Raw genomic sequence first — 27088 nt, forward strand, 5'->3', positions numbered from 1 at the left:
AAGCGACCTTCAATGAAGGGGGCGCACGATTTTTTAGCATTATTTAAAAAAAAAACAATGAAAAAATAAATATAAAAAGTTTATAGAATGTTAAAAATATTAGAATCTTAACGAAAATCACACCAACAGATTCAACGTATCAGAAAACTCTACTATAGAAGTTTCAAGCTCCTATCTACAAAAATGTGGAATTTCGCATTTTTTGGCCACAAGACAGATCACGGATGCGAGTTTGTTTGTTTTTTTGTTGTTGTTTTTTCCCAGGGGTAATCGTGTCGAACCACTGGTCCTAGAATGCCGTGTGACTTCTCATTCTATGGGAAATTAAAAGTTCTAGTGCCCTTTTCAAGTGACCCGAAAAACTAGAGGGCGCCTAGACCCCCTCCCACGCTCATTTTTTCCCAATCACTGGATCAAAATTTTGAGATAGCCTTTTTATTCAGAATAGTCGAAAAACCTAATAACTATGTGTTTGAGGACGACTTATTCCCCCACAGTCCCCGTGGAAGGGGCTGCAAGTTACAAACTTTGACCGGTGTTTACACATATTAATGGTTATTTGGAAGTGTACAGGCGCTTTCAGGAGGATTTTTTTGGTTAGGGGAGGGGTTGAAGGAAGAAGATTATGCGGGGAAGCTTTCCAAGGAGGAATTTGTCATGGGGGAAGAAAATTTCCATGAAGGGGGCGCTGGATTTTTTAGCATTTTTTAAAGAACAATGAAAAAATAAATGTGAAAAAGTCTTTTCAACTCAAAGGAGCAGCATTAAAACTTAAAACGAACAGAAAATATTACGCATATGAGGGGTTCACCTCCTTCTAATACCTCGCTCTTTACGCTAAAATAATTTTATTAATTTCAACTATTTAATCTACGACCTTTGTGATTCAGGGGTCGTTCTTAAGGAATTGGGACAAAATTTAAGCTTTAGTGTAAAGAGCGAGGTATTAACGAGGGGCTGAACTCCCTCTTATACGTAATAAAAATCTTCGAATATAAAAGTTCGTTACGTAAGTTAATTCGTAAGTTACGTATATTTTACTAATAAAAACGTTCGTTAAAAAATTGAAAGCTCTAGTTGCCTTTTTAAATAACCCAAAGATTGGAGGGTAACTAGGCCTACTCCCCCGCTCCTTTTTTCTCAAAATCGTCCGATCAAAACTATGAGAAATCCATTTAGCCACAAAAATAAATTAATATGCAAATTTCGTTTTAATTATTCATGTGCGGAGAGCCAAAATCAAATAGCATTAATTCAAAAACGTTTAGAAATTAAATAAAAAAAAACACGTTTTTTTAACTGAAAGTAAGGAGCGATATTAAAACTTAAAATGAACAGAAATTACTCCGTATATGATAGAAGCTGTTCCCTCCTCAACGCCCCGCTCTTTACGCTAAAGTTTGACTCTTTCTTTCAACTCTACTTTTTAAAACAGAAAAAAATAACTTTAGCGTAAAGAGCGGGGCGCTGAGGAGGGAACAACCCCTCATATACGGAGTAATTTCTGTTCAATTTAAGTTTTAATATCTCTCCTTACTTTCAGTTAAAACCTGTTTTTATTTAATAAAATGCTAAAACGAAAGGGGAAAAAGTCGTCAGATTGAACCTTCCATGACTCAGCCTAAGTAAAATAATGACCACAAACAGCTTTGCAGGGTGACTTTGAGGAGGGTGCCCCACATAAATATTTAGGCCTTAAAAATTACACTGGATTGCAATGGATGCTGATTAAAAGATATTTTTTCTAGGTTTTATTTGTTTTGGTGTTGTTTTTTTAACAGAATAGCTCTTCCCAGTTATATTTTAATTATGATTTGCCTCCCCAAAGTAGCCAATCGTAATATTTGCAGGCATGAATACAAAATAAATAATAAGTAATAGACTTGAGACTCTTGTTGATCGAAGAGCATTATCAAGTGCAGAAAACCATGTAGTTACATAGATAGGCCCAGGCTTGCGCAAAACCTCTGTTCAATTGGAGGTCAATATAGCTAGGAGTCTCAGAAACTTATCAGACACATACAAAATAGAATTACATATAGAATACAAAATAGGTGGCAATATAGAATACAAAATAGGCGATATAGAATTCATTTACTATGGGGTACATAGGTAGGGAGAAGGGCTCTTAACGAATAAAGAAACATAGCGAATAAGGAAAGTCTTACTTTAAGTAAGAAAGTTATTAATTATATAATTCTAGTTGCTCAAAAGATGCAATGCCTCAATCATAAGGGGGATACGCCCCCCTTTACAACCAACTCGTGGAGACAGCAATGATTCTGATGAATTTTACATGCAGTTACAAAAATGGATAAGATCCCAGGTAAAATACAGATTAATATCCAGATTGGTATAAACAGGGATAGATGATAGGCTATTTTAGACCTTGCTTACGTAGACTTGGTGTGATGCAGCTTTGACTGTAACTCGCTTGATTAAGTTGTTTACACAAACAATATACTGACCAGTCTTTGCTTCAAAGAAAAAAAAATAATAGAAAAGCTGTGACTAAGGAATCAATTTTATCATATGAAAGCAACTTTTTTTTAAAAAGCTAAAACAAAGGATTGTGTAATTACTTACCTAAACAAAGAAGGAAGGGTCAAGTCATCATAGTCCATGTTCCATACATATAGTATCCACGTAGTAAATGAAGCCCCAAGCAGACCAGCAAATATAACTGCCCTTTTAATGAAAGACTGGAATAATGATGTAAAAATTATTAAAAGAATATCAAATAGATATCAAAATTAAGATCATTTACCCTATAAATTTATTTGCAAATAAACATATTTCTGTTCAATAAAAAATGATGTTACAGACTGAATTTGTGCGTTTTGTGTGAGGCTATTATTCACAATTCACTTTCACCACTAAAAAAGGGCATTAGGGCTTCAAATTTCCAATTGAATGAGCCCTCTCTTAAGTTTCTGAAAACACCCCCTCCATACAAAGTGGCCTGGCACAGGCAGCCACAAAAGGATTTCCAGTGAGTCCATAGTCCATAACTTTGTCTTTGACGATGATTTGACCCTCCTAAATCTAATGAGCATGAAGCCTCAATCTGATAATTTTACCCTACACACACCATAAACCACAAGAAACGACTAGGTTTTTATCACTTTTATTCTCAACTGGAGTTTAACTTGTCTTCTGATCTTTTTTCAAAATAATTTCAACAAAAAAAGCCTGCTTATACACAAGTAGGCCATCGAGACAAAGCTCTGTGAAAATTCTGTTTTCGCCTATGTTCTCAGATAATGTCATGTCCGCCTTTGCGTAGTGTTCTACGCAAAGTCCGTAGTGTCCACAATTTTAATTGAGGCAACAGAATATGGTATGGAAACACAAACACTCCCCTGAAAATTTGAAGGCCGAAAGTCCTTTCTCCCAGCGCAAAATCATGGCGTCGCTGTTTTGGAATAGGCATGGTGTTTTTTGGTCGACTTCATGCAACGGAGGAACCATTATCAATGTAGAAGCATACTTGGTTCTAATCAAACGGTTCATGTTTTCACAATTCACTTTCAACAGTAAAAAAGGGCATTAAGTCTTTAAATTTCCAGTTGAATGAGCCCTCTCTTAAGTTCCTAAAAACACCCCCTCCATACAAAGTGGCCTGGCACAGGCAGCCACAAAAGAATTTCCAGTGAGCTCACCAGGTATTTTCCAAAGTTCAGTAAAATACTTGACAACACATACTACAGGATGCTCCAATGCTTGTTCTTCTGTTCCTTGCTTGTACTCATATTACGCTTGCACTTGTACCATGCTAATATGTCGTTTTATTTTATAGGTAGCCTGGGTAATTAAATCTTATTAATACAAATACTTTTCAAACCAAATAATAGAGAATCTTTTTAAGAAATTAAAAGGATGGCTCAGGAGCCTGCAATGAAATTTCTTAGGCCATTGTTGAACCTACTTGTTGACTTTATCAAACAGTTCGTGGTAACGAACAGTAGTAAGGAGCGACCCGGCTCAATAGTAACCAAAACTCTAAAAAATTGAATTTTGATATCAATAGCTACATCAAAAGACTCGCATTTTAATGCTGATTTTAAATATATAAGTTTCATCAAGTTTAGTCTTACCCATCAAAAGTTACGAGCCTGAGAAAATTTGCCTTATTTAGGAAAATAGGGGGAAACACACCCTAAAAGTCGTAGGATCTTAACGAAAATGACACCATCAGATTCAGCGTATCAGAGAACCCTACTGTAGAAGTTTCAAGCTCCTATCTACAAAAATGTGGAATTTTGTATTTTTTGCCAGAAGACAAATCACGGGTGGGTGTTTATTTGTTTGTTTGTTTGTTTTTTTGTTTTTTTTTTTTCCAGGGGTCATCATATCGACCAAGTGGTCCTAGAATGTCGCAAGAGGGCTCATTCTAACGGAAATGAAAAGTTCTAGTGCCCTTTTTAACTGACCAAAAAATTGGAGGCCATCTAGGCCCCCTCCCACGCTCATTTTTTTTCCCAAAGTCAACGGATCAAAATTTTGAGATACCCATTTTGTTCAGCATAGTCGAAAACCATAATAACTATGTCTTTGGGGATGACTTACTCCCCCAGAATCCCTGGGGGAGGGGCTGCAAGTTACAAACTTTGACCAGTGTTTACATATAGTAATGGTTATTGGGAAGCGTACAGACGTTTTCAGGGGGATTTTATTTTGTTTGGGGGTGGGGCTGAGGAGAGGGGGCTATGTTGGAGGATCTTTCCTTGGAGGAATCTGTCGTGGGGGAAGAAAAATTCAATGACAAGGGCGCAGGATTCTCTACCATTACTATAAGAAAACAATGAAACTTAAAACGAACAGAGATTATTACGCATATGAGGGGTTCTAAAAATACTTTAGCATAAAGAGCGAGGTATTTAGGAGGAGATAAATACCTTGCTCTTTATGCTAAAGTATTTTTAGTAATTTCAACTATTTATTCTACGGCATTTCTGATTCAGGGGTCATTCTTGAAGAATTGGGACAAAACTTAGGATTTAGTGTAAAGAGCGAGATATTAACGAGGGTAAAAACCCCCTCGTATACATAATAAAAATATAAGGTTATGAAAGTTTTTTACGTAAGTTAATTCTTAAGTTACGTATATTTTTTACTAATAAAAACGTTCGTTAAAAATTAAAAGTTCTAGTTGCCTTTTTAAGTAACCGAAATATTGGAGGGCAACTAGGCCTCCTTCTCCACCCCTTATTTCTCAATATCGTCTAATCAAAACTAAGAGAAAGCCATTTAGCCAAAAAAAAAGAATTAATATACAAATTTCATTTTAATAATTTATGTGCGGAGAGCCAAAACCAAACATGCATTAATTCAAAAACGTTCAGAAATTAAATAAAAAAAAAACTAATTTTTTTAGCTGAAAGTAAGGAGCGACATTAAAATTTAAAACGAACAGAAATTAATCCGAATATGAAATGAGTTGTCCCCTCCGCAATCCCTCGCTCTTTACGCTAAAGTTTGACTCTTTGCCAAAATTCTGCTTTTTAAAACAATTAAAAGCTTTAGCGTAAAGAGCGAGGGATTGCGGAGGGGACAACTCATTTCATATACGGATTAATTTCTGTTCGTTTTAAGTTTTAATGTCGCTCCTTACTTTCAGCTAAAAAAATTAGTTTTTTTTTATTTAATTCCTAAAGAAACGAAGGTTTTGGGGTATACTCAAAGCCTGAAATAAACTGGTAGAAGATTGTTAAATGGTTGCTGCGCAATTTAAGTTTCAAATTTATGTTTAATCAAAGCATGTGTAAAATTTTCAATAGATATGGGTGGATTAAATACAAAAAAAAAAAGATGTTTTGTCAATACATTTCTAGGCTTGATAGGGGAGGTAGCTCCTTGGGGTGTGTTTGTTCGAATATAGTGCCCCACTAACCACCTCCCTCCCTTCCTTCTTTTGCAGGTAGGCATATTAATATATATTTTGTTTTAAATTAAGAAAATTTTGCAATTGCTAGAGAGCTTGAAATCAAGTGATATATAGGTTTAAGTAGTCCCCCCCCCTTCTGGAGCAATCAGATGAAAATACACTTTTAAACACCCTATATTCAATGAAATAGGCGCTGACCCTGCCACACTCCTCTTAGCAAATGATGTTTAATGTAGCCTATGTGCATAAATTAATCAAGTCTTTAATGAATCAGCTTGATTAAATTAGGCTTATGAAATATTTGTATGTAATAACCATTCATTTTGTATTTTTTACACATATAAAGACAAATGCAAAGACATTGAGAGGCTTTATACCCTGCTTTTTGATCATTTTAAACTGACTATTTGTCTTAAAAATTTTGTTTAATTAGGTTTAGTCTCCGATAAGACTAAGATTGATATTTCGTAGCATAAAATGTCCAAAAATGTCCAGTATAAAATAGTATTTGTTCAAAAGCCATTTCTTTTTCAGCGGCAGCACTATAGTAAAGGCCTAAAGTAAAGGCCATACGGCTCCAATGTTTTATTTTTTTTTTCCAGAGGCACTTCAGATGGAGAGGGCCGTCCTTTCAATTTTTGAGGGACCTTATTCGATTAGAAATCGAAAGTTCTAGGGCCCTTTTTAAGAGTCAAAATGATCAGAGGGCAACTAGCCCTCCCACGGCCTTTTTTCTCCCAAATGTGTTCGACAAAAATTTTGAGGAAGCCATTTTGTTACAAGTAGTTCAAAGATCACATAGTGAAAACTCCGGTGTCGACGCAGCCCCCCAGGTCCCGGGTGCAGGCGTTGTAAGTTTTGCTCTAGGGGCATGTATGGTTCTTACGGAGGGGATGCTCGTATGAACTTCAGAGGGCTCATTTGATTGGAAATTAAAAGTTCTAATTCGGTTTTGAGAGTCAAAAGAGATGGAAGGACAACTAGCCCCCAATGCCCCTTTTTCCCTAAGTGCATCCGAAAAAATTTTTAGATATACATTTTGTTAAAAATAGTTCAAAGGTCAGATAAGAAAAACTACTGTGTCCTAGCTCTGTTTTTAACAGTCAAAAAGGATCGGGGAGCAACTAGCCCCCTCCTCCCATGCCCCTTTTCCCCAAATGCATCCGATAAAAATTTTAAGAATGCCATTTTTGTTAAAAATTGTTCAAAGGTAAGATAACAAAACTCCAGTGTCGAAACCAAAAGCCAGGACCCGGGAGCAGGCGTTGTAAGTTTTACCCTTGGGGTATATATGGTTTTTATGGAAGGGATGCTCGTATAAACTCCAGAAATGTTTCCATTTGATTGGATATTACAAGTCCTAGTTCACTTTTTAAAGAGTCAAAAGAGATCCAATGGCAACTAGCCAATGGCAAATTTTGAGTTAGATACTTTGATAAAAATAGTTCAAAGGTCAGACAAAAAAAAATCCAGTGTCGATACAATTCCATAGGGCCTTGGGGTGGGCGTTATTAGTTATGTCCTGGGGGCATATATGGTTCTTATGGAAGGGACGCTCGTATAAACTTCAGAGCGGTCTTATTTGAATGGAAATTGAAAGTTCTAGTTCACTTTTAAAGAGTCAAGAGAGATCGGAGGTCAACTAGTCTCTCCCACGCCATTTTTTCCCCAAACCCATCCGATACAAATTTTGAGATAGCCCCCTCCACGCCCTTTGTTCCTCAAACTCATCCGACAACAACTTTAAGATAACCATTTTTTTAAATCGTTCAAAAACCATGTAACAAAACTCCGGGGTTGAAACAATCCCCCAAGGCCCGAGGGCAGGCGTTGCAAGTAATGCTGGGTGCATATATGGTTCTTATGGAAGAGATGCTTGTATAAACTTCAGAGAGGGCTCAATCGATTGGAAATTAAAAGTAATAGTTCAGTTTTCGAGAGTCAAAAGAGATTGGAGGGCAACTAGCCTCCCCCACGCCCATTTTCCCCAAATGCTTTTGATGTAAATTTTTAGATAGTCATTTGGTTAAAAATAGTACAAAGGTCATAAAATAAAATTGAGGTGTTGACACAACCCCCCAAGACCCGGGGGCAGGCGTTGTAAGTTATTTCCTCGGAATTTATATGGTACTTATGAAAGGGATGCTCGTGTAAATTTCAGAGATGGCTCATTTGATTGGAAATCGAAAGTTTTAATTCACTTTTTAAGAATCGAAAGAGATCTGAGGGCAACTAGCCCCCCCCCCCCTCATACCTTTTACCCAAACCCATCCAACAAAAATTTTGAGATAGACATTTTGTTAACAAAAGTTCAAACATCAGATAAGATTTACTACTGTGTCCTAGTTCAGTTTTTGAGGGTCAAAAAAGATTGGAGGGCAACTGGCCTCCTCCCACGCACGTTTTTCCCTAAATGCATCTGGAAAAATAATTTTAAGATAGCCATTTGGTTAAGAGTAGTATAAAGGTCAGATAACAAAAACTCAGGTGTCGACACAACCCCCCCAGGACCAGGGAACAGGCATTATAAATTATGGCCAGGGCACATATATGGTTCATATGGAAGGGATGCTCGTAAAAAACATCGTAGAGGGTTCATTGAATTGCAAATTGAAAAACATAGTCCGGCTCATTTAATTGGAAATTGAAAATATAGTCCACTTTTTAAGAGTCAAAAGAGATCCGAGGGCAGCTTTCTCTTCCCAAACCCATCCGATAAAAATTTTGAGATAGCCATTTTGTTAAAAATACTTCAAAGGTCAGGTGAGAAAAACTACGGTGTCGATACAACCACCTAGGGCCCGGGGCAGGCATTCTAATTTATGCCCAGGGGGAGAGTATGGTTCTTATGGAAGGGATGCTCGTATAAACTTCATAGAGGGCTCAATTTGATTGGAAATTGAAAGTTCTAGTTCACTTTTTAAGAGCGAAAAGAGACCAGGGGCAACTAGCTTCCGCCGACGCCTTTTTTTCCCCCAAACCCATCTGATACAAATTTTGAGATAACCATTTTTCAAAAGTAGTTAGAAAATTAGAAACAAAACTCCGGTGTCGACACACCCCCTAGGGCCCGAGAGGCAGGCGTTGCAACTTATGTCCTGGGGACGTATATGGCTCTTGTGAAAGGGATACTCGTGTAACCTTCAGAGAGGGCTTATATGATTGCAAATTTAAAGTTCTAGTTCATTTTTTAAGAGTCGAAAGAAATCCAAGGGCAACTAGCCCCCCTCCCCACGTCCCTTTTGCCCCTAACCCATCCGATAAAAACTTCAAGATAGCCATTTTGTTAAAAACAGTTCCAAAGTCAGATAAGAAAAACTACTGTGTCCTACTTTAGTTTTTAAGAGTCAAAAAAGATCAGAGGGCAACTAGACCCCCCCCCAATGCCCCCTTTTCCCCAAATACATCCGATTAAAATTTTGATAGCCATTTTTTTGAAAATAGTTCAAAGATCAGATAACAAATACTCCGGTGTCAACCCCCACCCCCAGGGCCCGGGGGCAGGCGCTGTAAGTTATACTCTTCCGGCATCAATGATTCTTATGGAAGGGGTGCTCGTATAAATTTCAGAGAGGGCTTATTTGATTGGATATTGAAAGTTCTAATTCACTTTCTAAGAGTCAAAGGAGATCCGATGGCAAATATTGCTTTTGTGTTAAAACGAACTCTTTTTTTGTCTTTTTTCTTTCTTTTTTTTTTGATAAAAAACAACTCTGGTGTCAATACAGCCCTCCAGGGCATAGGGGCTGGCGTTGTAAGCCCTGGGGGCATATATGGTTCTTATGGAAGGAGTGCTCATATAAACTTCAGAGAGGGCTCATTTGACTGGAAATTGAAAGTTGTAGTTTATTTTTTAAGAGTCAAAACAGATCAGAGGCCAGATAAAAAAACAACTCTGGTGTCAATACAGCCCCCCAGGGCATAAGGGCTGGCGTTCTAAGCCCTGGGGGCATATATGGTGCTTATGGAAGAAGTGATCGTATAAACTTCAGAGAGGGCTCATTTGACTGGAAATTGGAAGTTGTAGCTTATTTTCTAAGAGTCAAAACAGATCAGAGGGCAGCTAGACCCCCCCATGCCCTCCCATCCGATGCTAATTTTGAAACAGCCATTTTTTCTAAATAATTCATAGGTCAGATAGCACAAACTACGGTGTCGACAAACCTTCCCAGGGCCCAGGGTAGGTGGTGGTTTAAAGCTATATCCATGGAGCATATATGGTTCTTATGACAGGAATGCTCGTATAAGCTTCAAGCTTCAGAGAGGGCTCATTTGATTGGAAATTTAAAGTTCTAGTTCATTTTTTAAGAGTCAAAGGAGATACAAGGGCAACTAGCCCCTCCACGCCCATTTTTCCCCGAGTCCCCCCCAGATAAAAATTTTCAGATAGCCATTTTGTTAAAAAATAATTGAACAAAAAATAGTTCAATGGTTCAGACAAGACAAACTCTGGTATCAATATAACACCCCAGAGACCGGGGGCAGGCGTTGTAAGTTATGCTCTGGGAGCATATATGGTTCTTATGGAACATATGCTCGGATAGGATAGGGCTCATAGGATAGGATAGCATTAACTTTGGATAGGGCTCACTTGATTGGAAATTGAAAGTTCTAGTTCACCTTTTAAGAGTTAAAAGAGATCTGACGGCAACTGGCTCTCCTAGTCCTTTTCCCCCAAACTCATCCGATACAAATTTTGAGATAGCCATTTTTTTAATAGTTAAAACATAAGATAACAAAAATTCGGGGGGTTGACTAAACGCCCCAGAGCCCGGGGGCAAGTTTTTTAAGGTATGGCCCGGAGGCAAATAAGGTTTTTATGTAGGAAGTGGTCATATAAACTTCGAAGGTGGCTCATCTGATTGGAAATTGAAAGTTATAGTTACCATCTTATGACTCAAGAGTTAACGGAGGACATCTAACGCCTCCTCCCTGATACAAACACCCTTTTTTCCCCAAATGCATGAAATGAAAATTTTGAGACAGCTGGTTTGTTTGAAATAGTCCCACGATAAGAAAACAAACAATTGGTTGTCAACATAACCCCCCACCCAGAGCCAGGGGAAGGGTTGTAACTTATTCCGCGGGGGCATACAAGGGTTTTATGGAAGAGTTGGTCACATAAATTTTGGAGGGGACTCAAATGATTAGAAATTGAAATTTCTAATTCACCTCTTAAGCGTCAAAAGTGATCCGATGGCGACCAGCGCCCCCTCCCATCAAACCTTCTTTTCCCCAAATGCGTCCAATCGAATTTTTTATTTAGCCACTTTGTTCAAAATAGACCAAAGATAATAAAACAAAAACTCCAGGGATAAAATACCCCCCCCCCCAGAATCTGGGAAACTCCAGGGATTAAATACCCCCCAGAATCTGGGAAACTCCAGGGATAAAATAGCCCCGCCAGAATTCGCGGCAAGTGTTTTAAAATGTGCTCTGGGGGCATATAAGATTTTTATAGAAGGGATAGTCGTATAAACTTTGGAGGGGGCTTATTAGAATGTAAATCGGAATTTCAAGTGCCCATTAAAGAAAATGAATTTCTTTTGAGATAGCTATTTTGTTCAAAATAGTTTAAAGATCAAATAACAAAAATTCCGGGCCAACACATCCCCCCAGAGCCAAGGGGAAAGTGTTGTAAGCTATATCCCGGGGATATATGAGGTTTTATGTAAGGACTGGTCATATAAACTTCAGAGATGGCTCATTTGATTGGAAATTGAAAGTTCTAGTTATCTTTTTGAGAGTCATCAAAAGCGATAGGAGAGTATCTATCCCCCACTCCTGAAAATGGCTATCTCAATTTTGAGATAGCCATTTTCTTCAAAATAGTCCAAAATTCAAATTACAATAAATTAGGGGTTGATAAATTCTCCAGAGCACTCGGGACAAAAATTGTAGCTTGTGTAAGTTGTAAGTTCTTAAGAATCGAAAGTGATCAAAAAGTAACAAGCCCTCCCCCTGTGCCTTTTTTCTCCAAATTCATCTTATCAAAATTTTGACACAGTCATTTTGTTCAAAATAGTCCAAAATTCAAATTACTATAAAATTAGGGGTTGAGAAATGTTCCCTAGCTCCCGGGACAAGGATTGTAACTTACGTAAGTTGCCCATTATTAGAATATAAGGTTCTGTGAAAGGGGTTGTCGTATTTGCTTTGGAGGACTCATTCGATCGGAAATTGAAACTACTAACTCTTATTTAAGAATCAGAAGAGGTCAATGGTCAACTAGCCCATGCCCCAAGGGCAACCAAAAATGCATTTCCCAAAAGGCATCCAGTCAAAATTTAGAAATAGCCGATCACAATTTTGATCCGGTGAAATTGGGAAAAAATGAGCATGAGAGGGGGTTCTAGTTGCCCTTCAATTTTTCGTTCACTTAAAAATGTCACTAGAACTTTTAATTTCCGTTAGAATGAGACCTCTCGCGACATTCAAGTACCACTGGGACGATAAGATCAACCCTAGGGAAAAGAAAAATAAATAAATGACCAAACATGCATCCATGATCTTTCTTCAGGCAAGAAGTACAAAATTCCACATTTTTGCAGATACGACTTTGAAACCTCTACAGTAGGATTCTCTGATACGCTGAATCTGATTGTGTGATTTCCATTAAGATTATATGACTTTTAGGGGCATTTCCCCCTTTTTTCGAGAATATGGCAAATTTTCTCAGGCTCGTAAATTTTGATAGGTAAGATGAAACTTGATAAAACTTATTTATTTAAAATCAGTATTAAAATCCGATTCTTTCGGTGTATCTATTGGTATCAACATTCCGTTTTTTATAGTTTCGATTGCTATTGAGGAGGGTCTACATTTAGTGACTACAGTTACTACAGCTAGTTACCACGAACTGTTTGATAATCAATCATCTTATTTAGAATGATCATTCTCTTACTTAAGTGGCTTCAAAGTTCTGCAAAACCAGTTTACCTATTTTTTTTTTTATTATAATAGGTGGGAGAACAGAATTCAAACACAAGTGAGAATTCGATTGGTTGTTGGACCGCGGTCGTTTTCAGAGAGTAGGGGGTTATGTACTTCTACTGAATGGTGTCTTCACTACAAACAAGAGTATGGTTACTGCCTGTTTCTCAAACGGTAAACTTATAAGGCCTACTGCATATTTGGCGCTTTCAAACAGTTCGTGGTAACGAACCGTAGTATGGAGCCACTCGGCTTAATAGTAAACGAAACTCTAAAAAAAAGAATTTTGATACTAAAAGATACATCAAAAGAATTGGATTTTCATGCTGATTTTAAATATATAAGTTTCATCAAATTTAGTCTTTGTCATCAAAAGCTACGAGCCTGAGAAAATTTGCCTTATTTTGGAAAATAGGGAGAGACACCCCTAAAAGTCATAGAATCTTAACGAAAATCACACCACCAGAGAACCCTATTGCAAAATTTTCAAGCTCCTATCTACAAAAATGTGGAATTTCGTATTTTTTGCCAGAAGACAGATCACGGGTGCGTGTTTATTTGGTTTTTTTTTTTGCTTTTTTTGTTTGTTTTTTTCCAGGGGTCATCGTATCGACCAAGTGGTCCTAGAATGTCGCAAGAGGGCTCATACTAACAGAAATGAAAAGTTCTAGTGCCCTTTTTAAGTGACCGAAAAAATTGGAGGGCACCTAGGCCCCCTCCCACGCTAATTTTTTACCCAAAGTCAACAGATCTTTCCTTGGATCTTTGCTTGGAGGAATATGTCATGGGAGAAGAGAAATTCAATGAAAAGGGCGCAGGATTTTCTAGCATTACTATTAAAGAAAAACAATGAAAAAATTAACATGAACAAGTTTTTTCAATTGAAAGTAAGGAGTAGCATTAAAACATAAAACGAAAAGAGATTATTACGCATATGAGAGGTTCTTCTCTTCCTAAATATCTCGCTCTATATGCTAAAGTATCTTTAGTAATTCAATTATTTAATCTACAGCCTTTCTGATTCAGGGTCATTCTTAAAGAATTGGGACAAAACTTAAGCTTTAGTGTAAAGAGCGAGGTATTAACGAGGGGACAAACCCCCTCATATACATAATAAAAATATAAGAATATAGAAGTTTGTTACGTAAGTTAATTCTTAAGTTACGTATATTTTTTACTAATAAAAACGTTCGTTAAAAATTAAAAGTTCTAGTTGCCTTTTTAAGTAATTTAAAAATTGGAGGGCAACTAGGCCTCCTTCCCCACCCCTTATTTCTCAAAATCGTCTGATCAAAACTAAGAGAAAGCCATTTAGCCAAAAAAAGAATTAATTTGCAAATTTCATTTTAATAATATATGTGCGGAGAGCCAAAATCAAACATGCATTAATTTCAAAAACGTTCAGAAATTAAATAAAAAAACTAGTTTTTTTAACTGAAAGTAAGGAGCGACATTAAAACTTAAAACGAACAGAAATTACTCCGTATATGAAATGGGTTGTCCTCTCCACAATCCCTCGCTCTTTACGCTAAAGTTTGACTCTTTGCCACAATTCTACTTTTTAAAACCATTAAAACTTTAGCGTAAAGAGCGAGGCCTTGAGGAGGGGACAGCCCATTTCATATATGGAGTAATTTCTGTTTGTTTTAAGTTTTAATGTCGCTCCTTACTTTCAGTTATACTAAAACTGTATATAGGTGGTGCTTTACTAAAAGGAACTATATTACAAATATTGTCTTTTGTCCTTATTACAACACTGAAAATAAATCATAATTGCAGCGTGCAGTGCCCAGGATTTACAAATAAGTCCACTAGGCCTTGCGGCTTTCGTTATTCCCAAGATTTCGGGATTTCCCTAAGAATCTTGCAAAACCAGAGTTGCAAAAACGCTTAGGCCTAGAGGCGTTTAAGCTTTAAATCCATCCTGGGTGAAACAAAATCTTGAGCTGGTGAGGTTTCAACAATTAATATCATTATATATCCAATATTCAGTTTAATTGATTAGTTCTTACCAAAACTGTTGAAACTTTGAAAACCTTTGAAAAACTTGAAACTTTGGCAATCAAAAACGTACAGAAATTGATTTTAAAAAAGAAAAATTTCCAAAAAGAAGTTTAATAAAGAAAAATAAAGGCCGTATTAAGCTTAAAATCAGAAGAAATAGAAACCTATAATAACTCGAACTCGTGACAACCAAAAATTACTATTAAAGAATAAATGAAACCCAAAACGAACAGAAATTAAATAAACAATCATAGCAAAAAAATATACAACAGGTACTAATATAAATGAATAAATAAATCTCAAAAAGAGTAAAGCTTAAGTTGAATATGCAGATCAAGCTTAAAACGAACAAAAATATTTTCTTGAGGCATAAATGAAACCCAAAGCAAACAGAAACTAAAAACAATCATAGCAAACAAACAAACAGTAGTTACTAATATAAATGAGTAGCCTAAATAAATCTTAAAACGAGTGATGAAACTTAAATTGAATATGCAAATCCAGCTTGAAACGAACAAAATACTCTACAAAGAAGAGTTTTGGTTTTACCTCCTTCTTTCACTGTAAAAGTCTAAAACCTACTGTGTCATTGGCACTTTACTGAAAATTATATGCGTCTTGAACAGTATTGAAAAGTACAAATAAAATCAAGAGAATGTTCCATACATAAGGCTATTAATTCTTAAAAGATCATAAGTTCACGATTTTATTTCACATTCATTTTATTATCTTTTTCAATGCTTCATTGATGCTTTACTGAAAACGAATTATATTACAAATATTTTCTTTTGAACTTACTACAACATTGTAAATATACATAAAATTTACAGTAAACTGACACAAGACTGTTCAAGACAAATACAGCATCACTACAAACCAAATTTTGGATACTGCTGCCTTCTTTAACTGTACAAGTCTAAAGCCTACTCCATCATTGATGCTTCACTGGAAACGAATTATATTAAAAACGTTTTTTTTTCAGATGTTACAGCATTGAAAATGAAAATAAAATTATACTTACTTTACTTTTGTTTAGAAAACTTTTTTTTCGAAATTTTTTTCTTAATAATTGAAATAAAAAGGGCATTTGAACTTTAAATTTCCATTCAAATAAGCCCAATTGTGGCTGTGATTACAATTGCAATTACTTTAGAATAAAACAAAATTAGTTTTATGGCTGCTTTCATAAATGGCAGAACTGTATTTTGGACAACAGTAGCCTATAAATGAATTCTGGACGAATGATAAAAGATCTACGCAATAAAAGAATGAGAAACAACTGAAAATGCAAATGTATTTCCAAATGTGAAAAGTTAAAATGCAGAAAGGAATTTTATCTTTCAAGACAATTTGCATCTCCTTTAGAAGTTTCACTGCAAGTTCTGAGAATAAGAAATTTAACATGGTATACATATTGTTTGTTTACTGCTACTACTACAACTAACAACTCATTACTGCACCAACCCCCCTCAAAACAAACACACCTGCCTGATGCAAGCTTGCCTTGAATCAGTCTTGCAATTTGATACCTTGTGGATTGTGCTTCAATCAAGCAAAATGCATGGCTAATTGATAATCTGATATCAGCAGTTGTTATGAATTCTTGAACCAACGAAAACAAACAAATTTCTAAAAAGTAAAATGAGTACATGGAAGAGTAGCATGTCCCCCTTTAAACTGAGGGGTTTTGAATGTCTTGAGACTTTTTGCCTCAGGTCTAAATTAGCTTACTTCATCCAGTGAAACAGGATTCTTAAATTATGCTTGAATTTCCATTTGAATACTAAATTCAGCAGCAATTCTGCCATTCTAACAAAAATTGTGTTTGCATATATCAACAGAAAACTCTTAGCTAAATTACTAAAGAAACTGAACTGAACTATTGATATAATGCAATCAGAATTCTTGAGGTTAAAGGTAATGACTAGAAGACATTGTAAAAAAAAAAAAAAAAAAAAAAAAAAAAAAAAAAAAAAAAGATCTGAATCAAGAATTTAAATTGGCATCAGCCTGCTAGACAATATCAAGGCAAATCAAAGATTTATCCTGCTACTTGCCAAGCTCATTTTAAGTATATTTTAAAAGCTATTGGCTTGAAACAACTTGAATCAAGGATTCCCTTTTGGTTTATTTTGCAAGCTAGCTTGAATTACATTCTGAAAGTTGCTGACTTTAAACAAACTTAAGTTGAGGAATATCTTGCTATTGGCTCATTTTTTCAAAGCAAAGTATGTTTTCAAAGTATGTTTTCAAAGCTGAAGGCTTGAAGCAAGCTTGATTGAAGAATTTGCCTTGCCATTGGCATGTTATGCAAGGTTATTCTAAGCCTTAATTTAAGCTGACAAGAAGGCAAAAGTTGGGCAAATAGCAGGCTTGAAGCAAATTTGTTTGAGGATTCTATGCAGACTTGTTGCAAGCTTTTTTGCTTGGCATAGCAAGCTAGATCCATGGAAATTTGCTGGTTAAGCTAAGGCTGACACAGCTCTGCATGTTCCTCCTTCATACCAACCTGTTCAAAGCTTCCCCCTTTACCCCTCCCTTTAAGTTCTAATTTCCCCTAAATACTTTCTTATGACCTCTTCCTAACCCATTATGGTCAAAAAATACTGTCTTTGACAATCTATAATCCTCTATCTGTAAAATTTTTATCTTTTCCTCCATTGTAACTTTAGAGAGTAGGGTTGAACTGCATTTTGTACAAATTATTGTTATTGTTTGATATTTGGTCATTAAAATAAAACCTAAAAGTTTCCAGTTCCAACAAAAAATATCTGAAATAGGTCTCTCCAGCCTAATTTATTTGGGATTTTTTTTTCCTTTTCATGATTCACTTGCAAGCTAAAAGATAAACATAGGCCTACCATTTGATATGCTTTAAAAAAATTACTGAATATAATAGTCACTACTCTTGAATCTGTGTTGCCAGGTCTGTACATCTGTATTGCCAGGTTGAGCTATATCCTGTCAATTGGGCTATTAAATTTTCAACTTTGCAGGACAAGTCACTAAAAACCTGCAGGGCAGGTTTTTGGGCTACACTGTTTCAAATCTTGCTACTTTTGGGCTAGAAATTGAATTCACTTGAAACCAAAAAAAAATCGTGTTTGTTATATATATTTGCTCATTTGCCTTCTTTTGAGTCTTAAACCACAATATAATTATTGTGTGTCTTGGACTGTTGTTACCCCCTTATCATTTCTCATTTTTGGGTACCCCACCCACCCCATACCTCTCTCACCATTCCTTGAAAATAAAAGTATGTAGACTGTTTAAATTCCCAATAAACATAACAAATATGCATAATACCTAGACACCTTTTTTGTGAGGATTCACTTCCAGCTTCTAAAAGCCAGAGATGCATCCTTATTACCAACTCAGATTGAAAAGTGAACAAAAAGTACAATGAAACTTTGCATTCTGAATGCTATCAAGTCACAATGAAAGCAGCCAAGCTGACAAGGTGAATTTTGAACATATATATATATATATATATATATATATATATATATATATATATATATATATATATATATATATATATATATATATATATATATATATATATATATATATATATATATATATATATATATATATATGTATATATATATATATATATATATATATATATATATATATATATATATATATATATATATATATATATATATATATATATATATATATATATATATATATGAGGATAGGGGTGTTGTTTAGGGCAGTTCCTAACTAATAATTTGGAGAAAAATTATTATATATCCCAAGCCCCTTGACTATCCAGATATGGACCCCTCTTCCCCCACCCCCAAAAAAAGGTGGAGATTTGACATTTGACATTTCCAAAGCCCTTTTGATATTTCTTAAGTTTATACCTATTTAAAACCTTGAGTAGCCATAAACCTTTCTTTAATTGTGGTTCAGTCTTTCTTTCTATTACTCTAGGCTTTGAACATAATTGACAAAGATTGAATACCTAATAATGCTGATAGAACTAAGATTGAATACTCAACAAACAGGCTCATAGAAATAAGTTGAAACTTAAGACAAACAAAATTATCTCCCCTCCTCTTGTGCTGTCACAAAATTGACTAGTGCTTTACTGAAAGCCAAAAAAAAAAGAATAAAGGTTATTTGCTCACTGCTAAAACAACAGCCACTTAGTGGGCAGTGTCTATTATCAATTACCACCCCTGAGCCTATGAAGCATATTCATCTTGTAAATTCATGAGTGGTAAGCTAAAAGCTTAGAACAAGAGAGTTCAGAGGTAAATTTTCTGCTTGTTACTAGGTATTCTTTTAAATTTATATAACACTATTTTTCAATACAATCATGGTATGCATGCAATAAACCAAGTGTGCAAAGGACAATTTGCACTTTGGCTTTTAGTAAAGCACAAGTCAATATTACAACAGCATATTTGGAGGGGTGGTAATTTTTGTTTGTTCACAGGGCTCTTAATTTGTTTTTAATCAATATTTATGTGTAGGTTATCTGACATGCCAATTGTATTTTTTCCTTGTTTTATACATAATAGGCTAGGGCATAATAATGTTAAAATAGCATTGTCTGTTTTTGGGCAACTATTGGCAGGATACAACCCTAGGCTATAGGGGTTTGCATTTGTACAATCTACAAATATATAGGCCTAGGCCTAGCACAAATTAGCCTATATATTACCCATGTGTTTTCTTCTTCCTGATTTTGCTATTGATTCGATTTATAAATAGATGGGTTGAAACAAGGGTAATGCATGGTAAATATATAATGTGGGTTATATATTTACAAGTTAGGGGTGGTTGCCAGTGACTGGGGGTAGAGTATATTGGGGGTGCAGTCAAACCATGTTAACTGCAATTTTCTTGTATACTATAAGAATAGAAAATAGTTTTCTTAACATTTTTCATTCTCAATAGCCCTAATTGTAAGCTTCTAGCAAAGATTTTAGACAGAGGCTGGTCTAGCCTAGGCTACTAAAAAGGTTTAAAAGCAAAAACGCTAATACCCTGTATGGGGACTTCTGTTAATTCCCAGTTAACCAATGTTGATTACAATATCAAAAGTTATTCTAAATTCTTACTCTCGGTGACATTTAAATCCTCCTGTGAAACAACTCTTGTAACCACGAAAACCTAATTTAAATTTTTTGCCACGATTTGAAATCCTGTTTTTAGCGTCTTAAGGCCCAGTAGGCCCTGGGCTAACGGCAAACAATGCCGAAGGGCACAAAAAATCTCAGTGATTTTTTGCTGAACCCGGACTAGATTGAAGTAATTTATTATAGGCAGTGCAATAGTGCTGCCTAAGTAATAAGCGATGTGGGCACAATGTATTTATTATTTTATTTTATTTTTTTTTGGAGGGGGGGGGGGGGGGGTCGTTTGTTTGTTATAGACCAGAGAACTTCGTATCAAAGGAGTTGTCATTGAAACTTCGAAAAGGGCTCATTCGATTGGAAATTGAAAGGGCTAGTGGCTTCTAATAGTCGAAAGTGATTAGAGGGCAACTAATCCCCTTCAATACCCACCATTTCCCCAAACACGTCTAATCAAAATTTTGAGATAGATTTTCTGTTCAACGTAGTTCAAAGTTCCGGAATTTATGTCTTTGAGGATGACGCCCCCACACCCCTTAAGGCAAGGATTGTAAGTTATGCCCTGGTAGTACATAAGTTTTATATAGGAAGGGTGATTGGATACACTTTAGAGGTGGTACATTGGATTGATTAATAAGCAGTTCTAGCGCCTTTTTAAGATTCAAAGTGATGGGAGGGTGGATACTCCCCCCACATTTTGTATTTTCCTATAATGCATCTAATAGAAGCTTTTATTTGGCCATTTGTTGTCGTAGAAACCTTGAAAATGTTCATCCGATTGGAAATTCAAATAGTTAGTGCCCTTTTTAAGAGTCAAAAGTAAAAGGACAACAAGCACCCCCCTCCCTACGCCCATCGATTCCCAAAAACATATCTAAACAAAATTTTGAGATAGCCATTATGTTCAGTGTAGTTGAAAGGTCTGGAAATTATGCCTTTGAGGATGACAGCCCCCCTCCCCTCACAGCCCTCAGCGCAAGGGTTGTAACTTATGTCCCGATGGTACATAAGGTTTTTTGGAAAGGGTGGTTGTAAAATTCCGGAATGGACTCATGTGCTTGGAAATCAGATGTTCTAGTGCCTTTTTTATGAGTCAAAGTGATTGGAGAGTGGTCACCACTCCCCTTGTCATATTTTCTACAAATGCATCCGATAGAAATTTTTAGATAGCCGTTTTTTCTAAATTTGTAAAAGATCGTATAATAAGACCTTTAGGGTTGACAGAGTCCCCTACAGTCTAGGGGTGAGACTTGTAAGTTTTGCCCCAGGGGTATATAAGTTTGCATGGATGGGATGGTTGTGTGAACTTTAAAAGAAGCTCATTTGATTAAAAATGCATAGTTCTACTACCCTCTTAAGAGTCAGACATGATGGAGAGCAGCTAGGAGAGAGGGGGAGGGCGGTTAGTTCGCCCAAGCCTATCAGTCCCCAAAACATCGAAGTTTTAAGAGAGCTATTTTGTCCAGCCTTGTTGAAAGGTCCCTTAAACTATGTCTCTGGGGATGTCAACCTCCCCACAATCCTCAGGACAAGGCCTTTTTAGTTAGGCAATTCGTTCATTCCTAACACGTAGAATATGTTTTTGAGAAAGGTGTGCATATTTGGACTTTATTTCCAAGAAGACAAAGGGAATTCAGGTGAGCCTTTCGGAGAATTATGAGGGGAGCGTTGAATTACATCAAAACACGTTATGTGCATAAGGATTGTTAAAAGGTCTCTCTCTCTCTCCCTCTCTCTCTCTCTCTCTCTCTCTCCTCTCTCTCTCTCTCTCTCTCTCTCTCTCTCTCTCTCTCTCTCTCTCTCTCTCTCTCTCTCTCTCTCTCTCTCTCTCTCTCTCTCTCTCTCTCTCTCTCTCTCTCTCTCTGTGGAACACAAGAATAACTGAGTTATGTCAAAAATTAATGGACATATCAGTTGTCAAAAGGACATATCAGCAATGTCATAGCAATGGCCAATTGTACTAAGTTGAAACTTCTGGGACTGGATGAGAGGGATGTTCTAATTAACAAAAGGCGATATGCTAATACTACTGTTCCTAGTACTACTACCACTAGTCAGTAATATCAAACAGTTCGTGGTAACGAACTGTAGTAAGGAGCGACCCGGCTCAATAGTAACCAAAACTCTAAAAAATAGAATTTTGATACCAATAGCTACATCAAAAGAATCGCATTTTAATGTTGATTTTAAATATATAAGTTTCATCAAGTTCAGTATTACCAATCAAAAGTTACGAGCCTGAGAAAATTTAAGTTTTTTAGAAAATAGGGGGAAACACCCCCTAAAAGTCGTAGAATCTTAACAAAAATCACACCATCAAATTCAGCGTATCAGAGAACCCTACTGTAGAAGTTTCAAGCTCCTATCTACAAAAATGTGGAATTTTGTATTTTTTGCTAGAGGGTAGATCACGGATGCGTGTTTATTTGTTTGTTTGTTTTTTTGTTTTGTTGTTTTTTTTCCCAGGGTGATCGTATCGACCCAGTTGTCCTATAGTGTTGCTGAGGGCTCATTCTAACGGAAAAGTTATAGTGCCCTTTTTAAGTGACCAAAAAAATTGGAGGGGAACTTGGCCCCCTCCCACGCTAATTATTTTCCCAAAGTCAACGGATCAAAATTCTGAGATAGCCATTTTATTCAGAGTAGTCGAAAAACCTTATAACTATGTCTTTGGGGACGACTTACTCCCCACAGTCTCCGTGGGAGGGGCAACAAGTTACAAACTTTGACCAATGCTTACATATAGTAATGGTTATTGGGAAGTGTACAGGCGTTTTCAGGAGGATTTTTTTGGTTGGGGGAGGGGTTGAGAAGAGGGGGGATATGCTTGGGGAGCTTTCCGTCGAGAATTTGTCATGGGGGAAGAACATTTCCATGAAGGGAGCGCAGGATTTACTAGCAATATTTAAAAAAACAATGAAAAAATAAATATGAAAAAGTTTTTTCAGCTGGAAGTAAGAAACAGCATTAAAACTTAAAACAAACAGATATTACCCATATGAGGGGCTCAAAACCTCCTAATATTTCGCTCTTTACGCTAAAGTATTTTTAGTAATTTCAACTATTTATTCTACGGCTTTTGTGATTCAGGGGTCATTCTTAATGAATTGGGACAAAATTTAAGCTTTAGTGTAAAGAGCGAGGTACTGACGAGGGGGCGAACCCCCTCATATATGTAATAAAAACATGAGAATACAAAAGTTCTTTACGTAAGCTAATTTATAAGTTATGTAAATCTTTTACTAATAAAAAGATTCGTAAAAAATTAAAAGTTCTAGTTGCCTTTTTAAGTAACCAAAAAATCGCAGGGCAACTAGGCTTCCTCCACCGTTCCCTTTTTTCTCAAAATCATTCGATCAAAACTATGAGAAAGCCATTTAGCCAAAAAAAAAAAAAACTTGCAAATTTCGTGTTAATTATTCCTCTGCGGAGAGCCAAAATCAAAACATGCATTGATTCAAAAACGTTCAGAAATTAAATAAAAAAAAACAAGTTTTTTTAACTGAAAGTAAGGAGCGACATTAAAACTTAAAACGAACAGAAATTACTTCGTATATGAAAGAGGCTGCTTCCTCATCAACGCCCCCCTCTTTATGCTAAAGTTTTTTACTGTTTTTAAAAGAAGAATTGAGAGAAAGAGTCAAACTTTAGCGTAAAGAGAGGGGCGTTGATGAGGAAGCAGCCTCTTTCATATACGAAGTAATTTCTGTTCGTTTTAAGTTTTAATGTCGCTCCTTACTTTCAGTTAAAAAAACTTGTTTTTTTTTATTTAATTGCTAGTAATATCAATACTACTATTGTGATTACTATTACAAATATTCCTACGTGTATGAAGGTGAAATTTTCAAGGAATTTTGAGGGGAGAAGGTAAACTGAATCACAACACACTCTCTGTAGGCAGGTTGTCAAAGGGTGTTTCAGAAGTATCTAAGGAATAGTTTGGTGTGTGAAGTGGAAACTAACAGGGCTTGTTGTGATGGATTTTGAACTAACCAAAAGTGAATATTTGCGTCCTAGTGCTACTGCTTCTACTCAAACTACTACTACGGTTACCATTATTACTACTTCTTTTTCTACTGCCCTTAAAGTTAATCTACTAAAATTAATTTTACTGCTACTACTGCTACTACTGCTATTAAACCTAAGGATTTCAAGTAGAAAAATTCTGGATATATAGAAACTATATGGAACTAATTCGAAATATGCTATGCCCGCACAAATTTTCAAGCAGACGCACCAGAAACGCTTCGGTAACGGTTAGGGATATCGAAGAAACCAACGGTGCTATGCACATACTGCTGCCACAACTAATGTTGCTGTGCAAGCTAATGGTATTGAGGTGAAGCTTTCAAGTAATATTTAAAAGGATATTAAACTAAATTAAAACAGACTATGAGCATGTGGACTTTCAAAAAGGTGACAAAAGGCAACATGTGAGAAACATCATATATTATTAAGTTTGATCTTTAAGGGAAGTTGTGTGGGATTTTGAACTAGCCAGAAGGCACCATGTGTACACTTTTAATGCTCCCACTACAGTTACTCTAACTATTGACACTAAGGGTATTTAAGGTGGAACTTTTAGGGAGCATCTAGGAGCAGTTCCAATTGAACGAAAAAACTTTTATGCATACCGGTTTTCAAAAGGGCATATAAGCAACATCATAGGCGGCACCACTCTACAATAGCTAGAAATATCATTGCAACTTTAAAAGGGGCTAATTCGATTTAAAATTAAAAGTTTTTGTGCCCTTTTTAAGAGTTAAAAGAGATTGGAGGGCAAGCAGCCCTTCTCTCAAGCACATTCATTTTCCAAACGCATCAATATAGCAACCCAAATTATGGATTCTTATAGAAAAAAAAACTGAAAAGACATAAAATATTATTTTTTTCGTGAAAAAGACTATATCAATAAAAACGGACAGAAATTAATTTAAAACAACTTTTTCCATAAAACAAGTTTTTCAAAGAAAACTAAAGAGCTCCATTAAGCCAAAAATCAGCAAAAACAAAGTCAAATAATCTTCCAAGCGTAAAACTATCACAAATCACTATCTAGTCACTAAATCACAAATAACTAAGGCTAAGGGTGCTGCATTTGTATTTTAGTATCTATTGCTTACAAAAGTATATTAGACTATCACTATCGGCTAAGCTATTCTATGGAGGCAAACAAAACATTTAATTGGCTTCTCTAAAGGGACTAAATGGGGATACTCTTGGTAACTAATTGGTTAATAACTAGAAAATATTATTAATTTGTTCCTTGGGTAAACATGATATTAACAACCGTTTAAACAGACGGTTAATACAGAAGTTCGTTGCGTAAGCTAATTTGTATGTTACGTACATCTTTTACTAATAAAAACATTCGTAAAATATTAAAAGTTTTAGTTGCCTTTTTGAGTATTCAAAAAATCGGACGGCAACTAGGCCTCCTCCTCCGCTCCTTTTTTCTCAAAATCATTCGATCAAAACCAAGAGAAAGTCATTTAGCCAAAAAAATAAATATGCAAATTTCGTTTTAATTATTCATCTGTGGAGAGACAAAATCAAAACATGCATTGATTTACTGTTTTACTGTTTTAAAAAGTTTTTTACTATTTTAAAAAGTAGGGTTAAGAGAAAGAGTCAAACTTTAGCGTAAAGAGCGGGGCGTTGATGAGGAAGCAGCCCCTTTCATATACGAAGTAGTTTCTATTCGTTTTAAGCTTTAATGTCGCTTCTTACTTTCCGTTAAAAAACTTGTTGTTTTTTATTTAATTACTTATCTGGCCGATGTCAAGTAATTAAAAAAAGAAACTTCTTTGAACCTAAGAGTTGAGTACGGGACGGGACTTGTATAGAGCATTGATTTGTTAATGCTACTGATCCTGTAGAGGATAACACTTTTTTTAAAGCTATGCTTTTTTCCTTAAATGAGGAAATATGAAAATGAGATTGCTTTTCTTGCTTTCCAAATTGTAAGAACAGATTTGACTCACCTCAGACAGAGGTTTTTTACCTTTTGACTATTTTCAACAAAATGCCTGTCTGTCGTATGCATTTGAGGGAAAAGGGGTATGTGGAGGGGGTCAGATGGTTACCCTTTTATTGTTTTTGACTCGTTAAAATGGGTACTAGAACTACCGATTTCTAATTGAATGAGCTCCTTTCGAAGTTTATATGACAACCCCTTCCACATAAAGTGAAATACTTTTTGTAAGTTGAATCACTAAATAAATTCATTCAACCCCTTCCACATGAAGTGCCTCAGGAAAATAAAGAATAATACAAAATTGAAGTCTTGCTGCTCTTTATAATACGCAAAGCCATTGCATTGCCTCTGATTAAGTTTTAATATTTCAGACTCTGTTCCTTAGTAAATATACAAGTTTTTTTTAACTGAAAGTAAGGAGCAACATTAAAACTTAAAACGAGTAGATATTACTCTGTATACGAAAGGGGCTTTCCCTCCTCAACGCCCCGCTCTTTACGCTAAAGTTTGACTCTTTCTCTTAGCTCTACTTTAGCGGGGCGTTGAGGAGGAAAAGCCCCTTTTATATACGGAGTAATTTCTGTTCGTTTTAAGTTTTAATGTCGCTCCTTACTTTCAGTTAAAAAACTTGTTTTTTTATTTAATTTCTGAACGTTTTTGAATTAATTCATGTTTTGATTTTGGCTCTCCGAACATAAATAATTAAAACGAAAACTTGTATATTAATTTTTTTCGGCTAAATGGCTTTCTCATAATTTTAATCGGAAGACTTTGAGAAAAAGGAGCGGAGGAGGAGGCCTAGTTGCCCTCCAATTTTTGATTACTTAACAAGGCAACTAGAACTTTTAATTTTTACGAACGTTTTCATTAGTAAAAAATATATGTAGCTTATGAATTAACCTACGTAACGAACTTCTATATTCGTATGTTTTTATTACGTATATGAGGGGGCTCATCCCCTCGTTAATATCTTGCTTTTTACGCTAAAGCTTAAATTTTGTCCCAATTTCTTAAGAATGACCTATGAATCACAAGGGCCGTAGAATAAATAGTTGAAATTACTAAAAATACTTTAGCGTAAAGAATGAAGAATTACGAGGAGTTAAGCCCCTCATATGCATAATAATTTCTGTTCGTTCTAAGTTTTAATACTGCTCCTTACTTTCAGTTGCAAAAAACTTGTCATATTTA

General features: G+C 35.8%; 1 protein-coding gene across 4 annotated transcripts in view; it reads right to left on the minus strand.

Annotated features, from left to right (window-relative positions):
* The window catches only part of LOC136026521 (polypeptide N-acetylgalactosaminyltransferase 3-like), a 181954-nt gene extending 161981 nt beyond the window's left edge, over positions 1–19973 (minus strand). For 3 of the 4 annotated variants that reach the window (XR_010617328.1, XM_065703175.1, XM_065703225.1), the window contains exons 1-2: positions 19906–19973; positions 2587–2702 (exon numbers count right to left, since the gene is read on the minus strand). Coding sequence is in view for 2 of the 4 variants with exons in the window: in XM_065703175.1 (XP_065559247.1) it covers positions 2587–2702; positions 19906–19917 (128 nt within the window). In the remaining 2 variants the exon portion in view is untranslated. Of the gene's footprint in view, positions 1–2586; positions 2703–16353; positions 16454–19905 lie in introns of those variants that run through there. The other variant, XR_010617329.1, reaches the window with a different exon arrangement.
* Positions 19974–27088: the final 7115 nt, after the last annotated feature.

This window comes from Artemia franciscana, chromosome 1, assembly GCF_032884065.1.
Source record: "Artemia franciscana chromosome 1, ASM3288406v1, whole genome shotgun sequence".
NCBI classification, from domain to species: domain Eukaryota; kingdom Metazoa; phylum Arthropoda; class Branchiopoda; order Anostraca; family Artemiidae; genus Artemia; species Artemia franciscana.